Source organism: Dendroctonus ponderosae, unplaced genomic scaffold (assembly GCF_020466585.1).
Source record: "Dendroctonus ponderosae isolate FM_Combo_2020 unplaced genomic scaffold, Dpon_F_20191213v2 Dpon_F_20191213_7, whole genome shotgun sequence".
NCBI lineage: Eukaryota > Metazoa > Arthropoda > Insecta > Coleoptera > Curculionidae > Dendroctonus > Dendroctonus ponderosae.
Window position 1 is genome coordinate 12,112,159 of NW_026018916.1, and position 12,632 is coordinate 12,124,790.

A 12,632-nucleotide genomic window follows, 5' to 3' on the forward strand; every position below is an offset into this window, starting at 1 on the left:
TTTGGCCTCTAATATTTGTAGATCGGAGTGCATAATCAACTGACTTACAGCAATCTCACCAAGCAAGTAACGTTTACTCCGTATTATGTGATTATTAATGAAGCCCCATTTGCGATCGAATGCCAAGAGAGTGATAGACCTGCCGATCAATGGACGCTGATAGAGCCGAAGTCTTGTTCAGGTAGTTTATTATTCACTTCTACTGCTGAGCGTTAATATCTCGAAATCTCCTTACTATAGAGGTGTAATTTACTATGTACTCCAAAGCGCAAATACATCAATAACTTCCTCAAGTGTAGAGTATTGACTGCTTTTTCAGATCATTTGAAGATTATCAATTATTTCTATTAGTATTAATAAACTGTTTTAGCTTTATGGCCTAAAAGTGAAATGGAGGACAAGTTGCTGAAATTGCGAATTGTTGGTACTAGTGAAATAAGTGCCCCTTTTCTGTACACTGAGAGCCATACAACTTTGTTGAAGCTGAGTAATAAGGTATTTTGCTGAAATTTGTTGAAATTGAACTAGCAGATGATTTTTGGGCATTTTAGTATGGAGGAGTGAATGTAGACATACAACTGAACGAAGGGGCAGTGTATGTAAGCCTGGCACCATACGCAGTGGGCTGCGCCCCAGCTTTAATCATAAATCATACTACGCAAGATTTTAATTTCTGGGAAAAACAATCGGTGCAAATCAGGTAAGTTGGATATTCTAAAAGGAGTTCACTCGATTCTTTAACTGTTGTGTTCTAGATCTCTTAAACCCAATGGATATGTCTACTACACATGGGAAAATCCTTCAGGACCCCGAACCCTGGTGTGGGAAAAAAGCCCCAAAGTCGAGATAGAAAACGATCTTCGTAAAGATGATTGCGGTAGTTTCCATGTTGCACATCAGGAGGTGTTTTGGTAAAAGCTCATTGAAGAAACCCTAGTAAATTGTGTCGTTCTTCCACTGTCTTGTTTCAGGTCTTCATTTTTAGATGGAATGCAAAGGGTGATACTGTTCACCGAGTGCAGAAACCTGGCCGAAAATGCCACAAATATTTTCGAAATTATTCAGCAAGAAATTACGTTATCTTTGCACGGCTTTGGACTGTCGCTAGTCAACAATTTAACCAGACAGGAAATTATGTATATCGGTATAGCCAGCAGCGGTATAATATGGGAAACTTGCAAGTTGGACAGGAGGCGCTTTAAACCTCTGGGTAGGAGTAGCAAATTGTTATTAACATTTAGCCAATGGCACTAAAAAGAAAAAAGTTGGCAATTAATGGTAGTCATTTGTGAAGCTCTTGGTCGCTTTAAGGTCTTTTTCGCTGGTCAGTTCAGTTTTACCTTCATCTTCAGTTTCAGTACAGTTGATAGTTTTTTCAAGAAAGAAAATATGCAAATGGACCAAAGACTGGCTCCTAAAGAACTTCTTAGTCATTAAGGAACCGAAACAAGTTATAATGCCACAAAGATGGTTCGTATACTTCGCCACTTCCGGCTGCACTTTTATCCGACTCTTTAACGTTGTTAACTTCTTTATTGTAAGCTGAACGCAGGCTATTAATTTCTGCTTTTACCGTTCTCATTTTCGTAGTAAAAAAGTCGCATTTTTATCACACTTCCAATTTCTTCAACAAAATCTTGTAACATGCCTCTTGTTTGTGACTGTTATGGTACTGCGAGTACTTTTTTCCCAAGCGTGGGTATATTTCATGAAGCTGAATAAACTCCTGTACGAAGTCGTGTTGAGACATTGCGTGAGATACGTCTGACCAGGCTACTCAGAATACTGAGATATGAACAGACAGCTTTGGCTTATTTACACATAATTTTAACTGATCTGATACACAAACTGTTGGCAAACCCATCGAGCTACAACTCTTTTTCCGTAATTTTTTTTGGGTTTAAACATACAGATTACTGGCAACTGCACTGAAACTGAACGTAAAATTGAACTAAACGTCTAAGGACCTTTAAGGACTTTTAGCAAATAAAAAATATGTGTTACGATAGCTAGGCCGCTTTAAGCGTGCAAAGAGTATAGCCTGAAGTATAAAATATTTTTTATAAAATTAAGTGTTTGCCTCTTTAGGGTCAGATCCAAAACAGAGAAAGAAAGCTTAATCATTTTGTATAAACAAACTTTGTAAGTGGATAAATGCTGAATGCTTCGAGCGATTTGGTTTCTGTTTGAAGCCTCTTCTAGGCTGATTTGCTTTTTGTTCGTCAATGTTTTGGTAAAAATTAAGCAAGTCAGATATATTTCCTACAGGGTGGCAAATGAAAAAAGGCACAATTTCGGAAAGTTTAGCATGCTCCTAGTTGGCCAAAAAAGGTTTTTTGGATCTCAACACCAAAAGTTTAAAGGTGAACAAAATAGCTCGAAACGTTTTAGAATTTTTCGTCTATCTGTTCCGATCTACAGGGTGGTCTCAGAAAATCAACGTTTTGGTTTCGCAGCTATAACTTTTCTTTGGTCTGAGTTTCACGATCTAGAGCAGGATGTCGAAGCTTCATAGACGATTTTAGACGAAAATTTAATATACAGAGTTGCACCAAAAATTACCCAAATCAGAATTGCCCCAGAAATCTGTCATTCTGAAAGATTTTTCAACTAAGAGAAGTTTACTTCGAATATTTTATTCATTCATGCAACCTGATATATTGAGTTGTTATTTTCTCACGTCCGCTGTGAATTTTCTTCCACGTAAACCCTAGAGTTTGAAAATGGGTTTAAGAGAAAAAATCACTATTTCTTTCTTTCCTTGACTCTCTTGGGGATTCGGTCTGGGCATTGGTGTAGAAGAAAAATAAAAACTTTCTTAGCTACCTAGCTTTCGGCGATTTACGCCCGCCTTCTTCAGGGTGCTAATTGTTTGACCATAAGAAGGCCGGGAACCCTCCAAAATATTCATACTATATTCATTGTTACAACCTGTTGAAATGTTGTTCCTCGCTTTCATCGTATTACGAGGGGGGCGAAACCATTGTGACAATTGTGCAATGGAATCACATTATTTGATCATAATTTGTCATGGATTAATATTATTTAATTAAGCATTTATTCACGATTAACATGTTTTCTGCAGAAATAACGGGACAGACTGAATGCAAATTAATGATGAGCTGAAGGCCCTGTGCACCCTTTTATTTGTAAACCGTGCTCTGATTCGGCCTTTATCTGTTATTTCCTTTTTAAGGATGTATTCGAAATCTGTTCAAAGCCTTTTGCATGTGGTTTGGATTCATGTTGTTGTTAAGATTTAGAAACTTTCTTTTGGTTTTTTTCCTGACAGACCTAAATGGCCAAACATTAAACATCAAGGTAGGAAGCCTTAGGAACAAACGAATCTTCCTGTTACGATGCAGGAAAGATAACAAAACGCCTAGACACATAGCCGATGGCACCTCGAACATCGACACTCTTGTAGCATGTTATTCCGTTATAATTTCCTGCTCGTTTGCAATTAGGGTACCATCATCCTTCTTCAGGATATTTCCTGTTCTTGGTCTGAATCCCGATTTGTCTTTTGCTTCAGGAGGACACTTCCTAAAGAATTCCTTTAATTTATTGCCTCTGAAATTGGTTTCCAATTCTTCTAGCATTTGTTGTTCATGTTTCCTTTTCTTTGCCCTTATTAGTATTATGGCGCCCCTTTTTATTTCGCTGATATATCTTCTGTTTGTCCCATTGGGCTCTTGTATTGTTAACATTCTGGCTTTTTCTCTCTGTTCCAATACCCTCCGACAGTCATCGTCGAACCAGTTCTTATGCTTCTTCTTTTGTGTTGGACCCAGCATTTTCTTCACAGCATTAGATATTGATCGCTCTATTAAAAAACTATCGCTGCAACACCAAAAAGTTGATTTTTATGACATATAGGTAAACGAGATGAGCGGAAAATTGAAAAGCGTTTTTCGATGTATGTGGTCTATATTAATGCTTATGATGTTGAAATTCAAAAAATTGTTTTTTTGTCCAACTGAAACCACGCGGAACTCACCAATTTTGCATTGTTTTATTTTCCACCATGTAGGAAATTTATATTAAGCACGTTTTTTTGCAAAAACACACTAACCGAAAACGAATTGCACTAAATAACGCTTTGATCAGAAATTATGTCGCTCTAAGCAGTTCTAAAATTAGTCCAAATTATCCAAAAGTTTTTCAGTTAGTTTCCCAAATTCCTTACCTCTAAGGAGAAGCAGAAGTATAAACGGTAAAAATATAACGTTGAATTTGAAAAATGTTATTTATCTCGGTTTGATCTGATCTCATAATGATAATTAATTAATAATAACTGTTCCGATAGAATTTTTCCAAAGCTCATAGGGAAAAAACCCAATAGGGGAAAATAAAAGGAAATTCTTGTTTCAAAGAAAGAGTTAAATTTTTAAACCCTTAGTGGTTATTGGCAAACATTTTATGGACTCAATTTCACCGAGTTTCACTCGACCGCTCTCGGCATCTCTTTCGGTGCTATTTAGCACGCATGTAAGGATCTTTATTTACCTCTAAACCCTGTATATGGAATTAAGTGGTTTTAAAGAAATTAAAAGGTTTATTTGAGATTGGTTTGAGTACAAACGCAACATGGACGAGTTTTGTCGCCATTGTGTCTTTCGTGATTTAAAAATAGTCAACAGCGAAAAACCTGGTAATTTTTCTGATAGATTCTAAAGTAAAACTGTGTGTGAAACTCGCCAACCGCTTTACGCTTAATATTATTTTTATGTTCCCATTTTAGTCGTTTCCTCCTACACAAAATAACGCAATTGGATTAAGAAGGAAAAAGTAAAATAAATAAAATTTGAAACTTTCAAACGAAAAATTAATATTTGGACTAATTGTGAAAACGAGTTGATTTGAGTATCCAGTATAAGGCGAATTTTATCGCTCCGAAAAATCCCTCTTTTGTGTTCCTTTGGGAAAACCTTTAAATAATAACGGGTTCTCAAGGGCCGGCGGTTTAGCGGAAAAAAGTCACAATTAAAGCGCACTCTTAACAGTACTAAGATCATCGATGCCAGAATAGTAAATAATGTAAGATTTTATTGGAGTTTTTTTCTTCGTGATATTTCCCATGTTATTCAAAATTCCTGTTAGTGACCTTATCAAGTGCAACAAAAATTCCTAAAATATTATAATTTTCTAAACTTTGAAAACTTGATGGTTGTATTTTGGCCTCAAAATTTTGTGTTTTCGTTAAAAAAAAACATTATCGGCACTGCTAGTTGGCTCAAAACAGAGATGATCATCAAATACATAGTAAATTTTAATCAATAATTTTTTCCTGGCTTTGGATACCTAGAACTAATCTAAGACCAAGAGATTGTTCAAAAATTTTAGTGGAAAATTGATTTTTAGGCTCTAAAGAATCAACGCACATAGAAAACGCCTACCAACATTACTTGCAACAAGCTAGTTCAACCGCTTCTACCAGTGGCACAATTCTAGTCGACAATAAAATCGAGGTGGACTTCGAATTACAACAAATCTATAAGCCAAAGAAGAGGAAAATTAGGTACGTTTCTCAACCAATTTAGTGGCTGTTTGTATCTTTTTGGTTTGCTGCAGGAGAACATTCCAAACTGGTGTGTGGCTTAATATGAAAACTAGCCCCAGTCAAATGCAACTGCATGCGAAAATCAATAGAGTGCAAATTGATAATCAAATGTATGACTGTATATTCCCGGTAGTTTTAGCGCCAGTGCCGCCGCCTAAAAGTGTAGCTATCGACAGTGGTAAATTAAAAAAAAAATTACATTGAGAACACAGGCTTAAAAATGATGTCGTTGTTTCCAGGTATAAAGCCTTTTGTTGAGGTCAGTATCGTTCAGCTGCTAATCAAAAACAGCCAAATCAGGCAGTTTAAATACTTCAAAGTGCTGGTGCAAGAATTTCACATTAAGGTGGATTTGGGCTTTGTGAACGCCATTGTCGATATGATGCAGCAGAGCGAGAACTCCGACGAAGAAGATGTAAGTTTTCCTTTTCGTTTCAAGCAAAGTGTGCCAAATTATCAACGTTTTCAGAGGCAGTTGTTCGAGAAGGACATTAATCTAGTCGACCAGGCACTGTATTCCCACGCTGCTAGTCAAGCATTGCAGGGGCAGAAAAGTTTCTACGATTTGTTGCACTTCTCGCCATTAAAGATACATGTTTCGTTCTCCTTAGCGGCAGGAACGTCGGCTGGGCAAAGTGCTTCAACGCCCAACTTCCTCAACGTACTCTTGCAAGGCGTGGGGGTAACGTTGACTGATCTACAAGACGTTGTTTTCAAGTGAGTCTCAATCTCCAAAGCCAACACCCTTTATCAATGACATTCTAGACTGTCCTTCTTCGAGCGAGACTACATCTTCCTGAACCAAAAGCAGCTGACCAGCGAAGTGACCAGTCATTACGTTGGCCAGTTCATCAAACAGCTGTACGTGCTCGTACTCGGCCTGGACGTGATTGGAAATCCTTATGGCTTAGTTATTGGAATCTCGAAGGGTGTGGAAGATTTGTTTTACGAACCTTTCCAAGGCGCCATCCAAGGACCCAGCGAATTTGCGGAAGGATTAGCTTTAGGTCAGTTCTTAACCGCTTTGCTGGCGTTGCTCTAATGGCAAATTCTAGGTGTTAAAAGTCTCTTTGGTCATACCGTTGGCGGAGTGATGGGCGCCGCTACTCGAATAACCGGGGCGATGGGCAAAGGGCTTGCGGCTTTAACTTTCGACGAAGATTTCCAGAGAAAGAGGCGCGATCAAATGAATAAAAAACCAGCTACTGTGCAAGAGGGCTTTGCTAGAAGCGGAAAAGGATTAGTTATGGTAAATGGCAGCATTTTTAGTGGCCCCAAAAAGACTGTTTATTAATTCGTGTGTTAGGGTGTCTTTGATGGCGTCACTGGAGTATTCACAAAACCTGTGAGTGGAGCTAAAGAGCAGGGCGTGGAAGGCTTCTTCAAAGGACTGGGCAAAGGGGCAGTGGGGCTAGTAGCCAGACCGGCAGCTGGTTTAGTCGATTTTGCCAGCGGCTCATTAAATGTGGTTAAACGGTAAGGATTTCTCTCATCCGCTACGAATAAGGAGCTAGTCTAAATAATTTTTTTACAGAGTAACTGAATTCGGCGAAGACACCGTACGGCTACGGCCACCCCGCTTTTTGCAAGCCGATGGCTTAGTCCGGCCATATAACTCTTTGGAAGCGGAAGGACACAAGTTGCTGATGGAGTTGAGCAAGGGGAAATATGCCACTACGGATATTTACGTGTACCACAGAGTAATGATTGGAAACAAAGAGATTCTGCTGTTAACCGATCAACGGATAGCCTATGTTGAGCATAATGATGTTTTCGGTGGATGGCAGGTAATCTGTTCTATTTTATTTTTATTATGACCGTATGTTTTTTATTTGCATTAATCAGTAATCGTTTTCTAGTAGATTTTATTTCGTTTTTGTGTACAGTTTTGAATTTTTTTCTGAAATGATGTGGGACCTTTTTAAATTAACTTTGATGCTTTACATGCTTGAAACTGAATTCTGTTGAACGCGTGTCGGGCTTCCTCAGACCATATTTACTTTCACTGAACCAAAATTTTTGTTTTTTTTTAAATAAATCTACCCAATTTCCTATAAAAGTTCTGAAAATTCTAGTACATTGCCACGGAGTTTCCGTGAAACACAATTTGTTTTAAAGAAAATAGTGAAATATAATCAAATGTCACTAATATTAAATCTGAGATCAAATCAGATGGAGATACGTAGAAATTTCCGAAAAAAAATCAGGGAAGTAAACAAAAATGCTTTTTTAGGGTAGACTTTCATATGATGAATTTCATATGAAACTGTCTTTCGTATGTTTTGTGAATTTTTCTTTGTTGGACGTGCATCTAATTTTGATCCTTTCAATTTTTTCCGAATCGCATAAAATTAAGTTCTTTATTACCGAAATTATGTTGTGTGAAACTATCACGGCTCGATTTTTCTGGTTTATTATTAGTACGACGTTTATAGCGAAATGCTCGACTTTAAACCCACGTCTAAACAGCCGACAAAAATCAAAATTACGTGCGATTTCAAAGAAAGTTTACAATGTTCAGACGCAATTATCACGAAGCAAGAACTGAAATTGATCGATTTATTGGTTTTAATTACAGTTTACAACAACTTTGCAACTTTGCATTATAGATATAAAAATAATGTAGTAAACTTATTTGATGTTTCATATATTTCATATATATATATATTACCATAGATTAATGTTCAGTTTGTAGGAATTTTTGATACAATGATAACACCCTATTGAAGTACTGATTAATTGATATTGTAGATTGATTGGTCTTATACTTGGCAAGACCTGAAACATCCCGCCAAAGTGGTTCCTAAAGGCGTAGTTATAACTACGGATGGAAAGAAAAAATCCATGTTTGGATCAAGTAGTACAGTGAAAACTATTTTAATAGGGGACGCAGCAGTGAAGGAGGAACTCTGCAGGAAAATAGAGGAACTCCGGGGCGCCTAAATGTTGCACCACAACTAAACAAACAAATACGTCTAAAAAAAACATATAAAGTATTTTGCTAACACGTTAATATCAGAGCTAGTTAACGAAGCTTCATGATACGGGTGCCTATAATATATTATTCGAGTTATTAGAATGCTGATTAATTTTTGTTATTGAACTCTATAGGCTGCCATCAAGTGTTCGATATCCATATTTTTACATTTCTATCTAGATTTTATAGCACTGTTTGCACTGTATAATAGTCTATTAGCAAATAAAATAATATTGTTTTTTTGAAATAGTTTTTACGATTTTTAAGCTCTTTCTTCGGTGTATCTTTATTTGTTTTGAATCAAGAACCTTTATTACATTTGCTTCTGCCACTTTTTGTGGGTTTTTGGTGATTTTGCTTTTAATATAAGAAATAGTTATTGCATTTATATTATATATGCAATACATATTTGCTGTACTTTTGAGTTTTTACTTTAATAAAGGTTGATATTTAAAATGTTTTTAAGTTAGCCTGAATATTTTACTAGTGGACAGTTGAATTATGCAACAAATTTAATACACGCGGGTATTGAAATAAAAAATTAAATATTTATTATTATTATGAAGATTGATTAGTGTTTTTCCCTTTTCCGGACACCCTGTACATATATTTTTTAAGACACTTCACTTACGAAAAGGACTTGTTCAATTCGTAATTTGATAAATTAGTATGGAAATGAAGCTAATTAGACCAACAATCACTTAATTAAGTGTAGTAGTGTAGTGAACCAAAAAATGGAATTAAGTTATTTGATTATGGAATTACAAATAAGCGAGACGGGTATAGACGTTAAATAGGACTTTAATTACATCAGAGGGAAACGCAATATAAGACAATTCCATTGAAGACCCCATAGCAACAAATTTATTAAAGATTTAAATTAATTCATAATAATTACCAATTTGTTAAAAAGATGCAGTCTTCGAATTATTAAAGCTGGGATAGTAGTCAATCAATCAATCAATATTCATAAACATAGAATTTTAAAAAAATCGCAGTTTCCTACTAGTTGATGGGCAGTAGTATGATTGGGCAGTAGTAAGCCGCATTCATCAAAGAGGCCTCGTTAGTCACTTTTGTGCCTGGTTAGACAAGGAGAGTTGCCTAGCTCTTTCAGTCTTCGTATGTGACGTCGATAAACATTCTTCATTTTTTTAAGTGTTTGTGTAAATAAAATAACACTGAAAAATTCAATTTGGAATCGCTTAGTGTTGGGCGTCTGAAGCAGTGAAGGAGATGAGTATAATTTAGATCCAGTCATCAGCTTGAAAGGTATATTCGTTAATTGGGGCCATCTTGTTTATTTTGTGAAATTGGTTAGAAAAGTATCCCCCTTGTTTGTTTCCTGTACATCCAGACAAAGGGTCTGAGATGATTCCGTTCAACGGCATAGTTTTCTTTTCGTTTTGCGTGTTTATCGGCTCGTGCTTATAACTGTCCATTTCCGGCCACCAGCATATCACACTAAACTAAGATAATGTATGCATGTAAACTGTTTAAAATTGATAGTGTAAACGATATGAGGCCCCTTATTTTCGCCGACTGTTGCCCATTGTTATCACGTTTCGTCAGTGTATTTTATATGGAATATTACTCATTTGATTGGTCACATATTCTGACTTTATTTAGCATCGATTGATTGCGGTTGATTTCAACTATTAATCTCTCTTTAATTAGTATAGTATAACCAGAGATTAGTAGACTAATCTCTGGTATAACACTGATTAAATGAAAACTTGATAAATATCCAATGTTCTACTCAATGAGTAATAACTTAACTGTTTGCCGGAGAGTGGGTTCAAGGATACAGTTTCTTATCTCTACAAACAGTATCACCAGCATTGTAGTATGACCTTTTTATTCTTTTCAAGATTTCTTTAACAGGGGAATTCTAAAACACTTCTGGATTTGGTATTTAATAATCTGCTTTTATCGTAGATCAGAGCAAAAAGGCAACAATAGACGTATAGGTCAAGTTCTCAACGTTGACTTATTAATTAATCTCTTTAAAAGCCGAAAATACAGGTAGATCTGCACTCAAGGGGAGACTATTGGTATAAAATACTGAATATTTGCTCTCCATAACAAACAATGCGCCCTAGTATTGTTTTTGTTTCATAAAACGCTAATAAATGTGTTTTTATCCCCGTTATCTTTATACCTCTAAGAATTCTATGGTGTCCTGTATACAGGGTGGCCATTTTCTGAATCTTTGTATGGGTAACTTCTACATTTTTAAAGATAGAGAATCCGTTAAATGGGCAATTGGGCAGAATTCGATTACCTATTCATTACCGTTTTCAAAATTTAGGTGCACGACTTGGTTCCTGAAATATCATGAAAATACAAGAAATCAACACTTTTAATTATCACATATTTTGTAAACTGCTTAACTTAGAAAAAAAGTTAAAACCGTCGTTGGTAGAACTTTTTGCGTTGAATCCAATAAACTAGCACTCGTTGTCATAGTCAACTTGATTTACGAGATTAAAAATAAACTTATGTTTTTTTAAATGGTAATCATAGTTGGCTGTGGGCCTCATAAAATCCTTATTTTTTCTGAACTCAACGATATAACTGTTTGTATGTTTATCTCTTCTTTTAACCGTAAGAATTCAAAAGAACATTAAAAATGTGTAGTAGGCTCTGGAAACAAGAACTATATTATCATACAAAGCACAACACAAAAATGAAACAACGAATCGTTTAAATTAAATGTTCAAATTAACTTCCGTTTACGTCCAGGCACTTTTGGCGTCTTCTAATAATTTCTAATGACACCTTTTTTATGATTTGTGGACGGATACTTCTTATTGCTGAACGTATTCCATTTACTAGCTCTTCAATATCATTGGGGTTTGTCATGAAGATCTTGTTTTTAAGGGTACCCCACAGAAAATAGTCCAGAGGTGTTAAGTCCGGTGAACGTGCTGGCCACCGATTGGGTCCTGCATTGGGAATCCAACCAGGAAAATGTTGTAAATATTCACATACAACTCGTGAGTTGTGTGGAGGTGCACCATCTGTTGAAAATATACCAACTAACAGCAATTATCCAACATGTCTTCAAATTCATTTTGTAAAAAGAGTAAATATATTTTGCTTTTAAATTGTGATTATACAAGAATGGACAAAAAATGTATCACTAAATTGCCATAATCAAATTTCTTGTTTCCAGAGCCTACGACACATTTTTAATGTTCTTTTGAATTTTATCGAATATTTATTATATTATATTGAATATTTATTTAAATTTATTTTTAATCTCGTAAATCAAGTTGACTATGACAACGGGTGCTAGCTTGTTGGCTTCACCGCAAAAAGTTCTACCAAGGGCAATTGTAACTTTTTTTCGAAGTTAAGCAGTTTACAAAATATGTGATAATTAAAAAAGTGTTGATTTCTTGTATTTTCATGATATTTCAGGAACCAAGCACCTAAATTTTGAAAACCATAATAAATAGGCAATCGATTTCTGCCCAATTTTTCCCATTTAACGGATTCTCTATCTTTAAAAATGTAGAAGTTACCCATACAAAGATTCAGAAAATGGCCACCCTGTATATCGTATCGCATCAGACGAGGAAATGGTTTATTAATGTCTGTTTTTGTAAGGAAATTTGGATTACACGTTGTGACTGTTTAAAAACAAATAATTTTTTGTAAAAAGGTGATACCTATTAAAGAGAGTCTTCATAAAGTTTGAGAGCTTTATTATTGTATTTTATACAAATAGTTATTGCTGCTATTAATCAAATTAAGTTTGATGGGCTGTAAGTCGGAAAACATTCCGATTTCGAATTTTTGCTATATGACTTACTACTATTATGTAGAATCGCCCTTAAAAATGTAATTTCCTAACGCATTTTGCGAACAACCTGTACCTAGGTAGTGTCTCGGAAAGTGTGGTCATTCTTTCGCATACCTACATACCTATGCAGGGTGTCAAAAACCATAAGGTTCAATTATTCTTTAGGTTTGGAACCTACGAAACATAAAATAGTAAAACTCGGTTATTTAGGGCCAACTGCACCGCTTTGGCTTAGAAGTTAAAAAGAACTTAATAATTTAAGTCGACTGCACCGCAGCTTA

General features: G+C 35.7%; 2 protein-coding genes across 4 annotated transcripts in view; both read left to right on the plus strand.

Moving 5' to 3' along the window:
* The window catches only part of LOC109538421 (intermembrane lipid transfer protein Vps13), a 28,105-nt gene extending 19,109 nt beyond the window's left edge, over window positions 1-8,996 (plus strand). For both annotated transcript variants that reach the window (XM_019905645.2, XM_019905646.2), the window contains 14 exons: window positions 22-181; window positions 371-495; window positions 552-700; window positions 756-911; window positions 972-1,210; window positions 5,365-5,521; window positions 5,575-5,741; window positions 5,803-5,978; window positions 6,033-6,280; window positions 6,329-6,570; window positions 6,619-6,812; window positions 6,870-7,039; window positions 7,098-7,350; window positions 8,315-8,996. In XM_019905645.2, coding sequence (XP_019761204.2) covers window positions 22-181; window positions 371-495; window positions 552-700; window positions 756-911; window positions 972-1,210; window positions 5,365-5,521; window positions 5,575-5,741; window positions 5,803-5,978; window positions 6,033-6,280; window positions 6,329-6,570; window positions 6,619-6,812; window positions 6,870-7,039; window positions 7,098-7,350; window positions 8,315-8,506 — 2,628 coding nt within the window. In that variant the 3' untranslated portion in view covers window positions 8,507-8,996. The remainder of the gene's footprint in view (window positions 1-21; window positions 182-370; window positions 496-551; window positions 701-755; window positions 912-971; window positions 1,211-5,364; window positions 5,522-5,574; window positions 5,742-5,802; window positions 5,979-6,032; window positions 6,281-6,328; window positions 6,571-6,618; window positions 6,813-6,869; window positions 7,040-7,097; window positions 7,351-8,314) is intronic.
* A 643-nt stretch (window positions 8,997-9,639) lies between these two features.
* The window catches only part of LOC109538426 (ras GTPase-activating protein 1), a 12,982-nt gene continuing 9,989 nt past the window's right edge, over window positions 9,640-12,632 (plus strand). Inside the window, exon 1 of one of the 2 annotated variants that reach the window (XM_019905651.2) lies at window positions 9,640-9,812. The gene's annotated coding sequence lies outside the window, so the exon portion shown is untranslated. Of the gene's footprint in view, window positions 9,813-9,877; window positions 10,020-12,632 lie in introns of those variants that run through there. The other variant, XM_048668539.1, reaches the window with a different exon arrangement.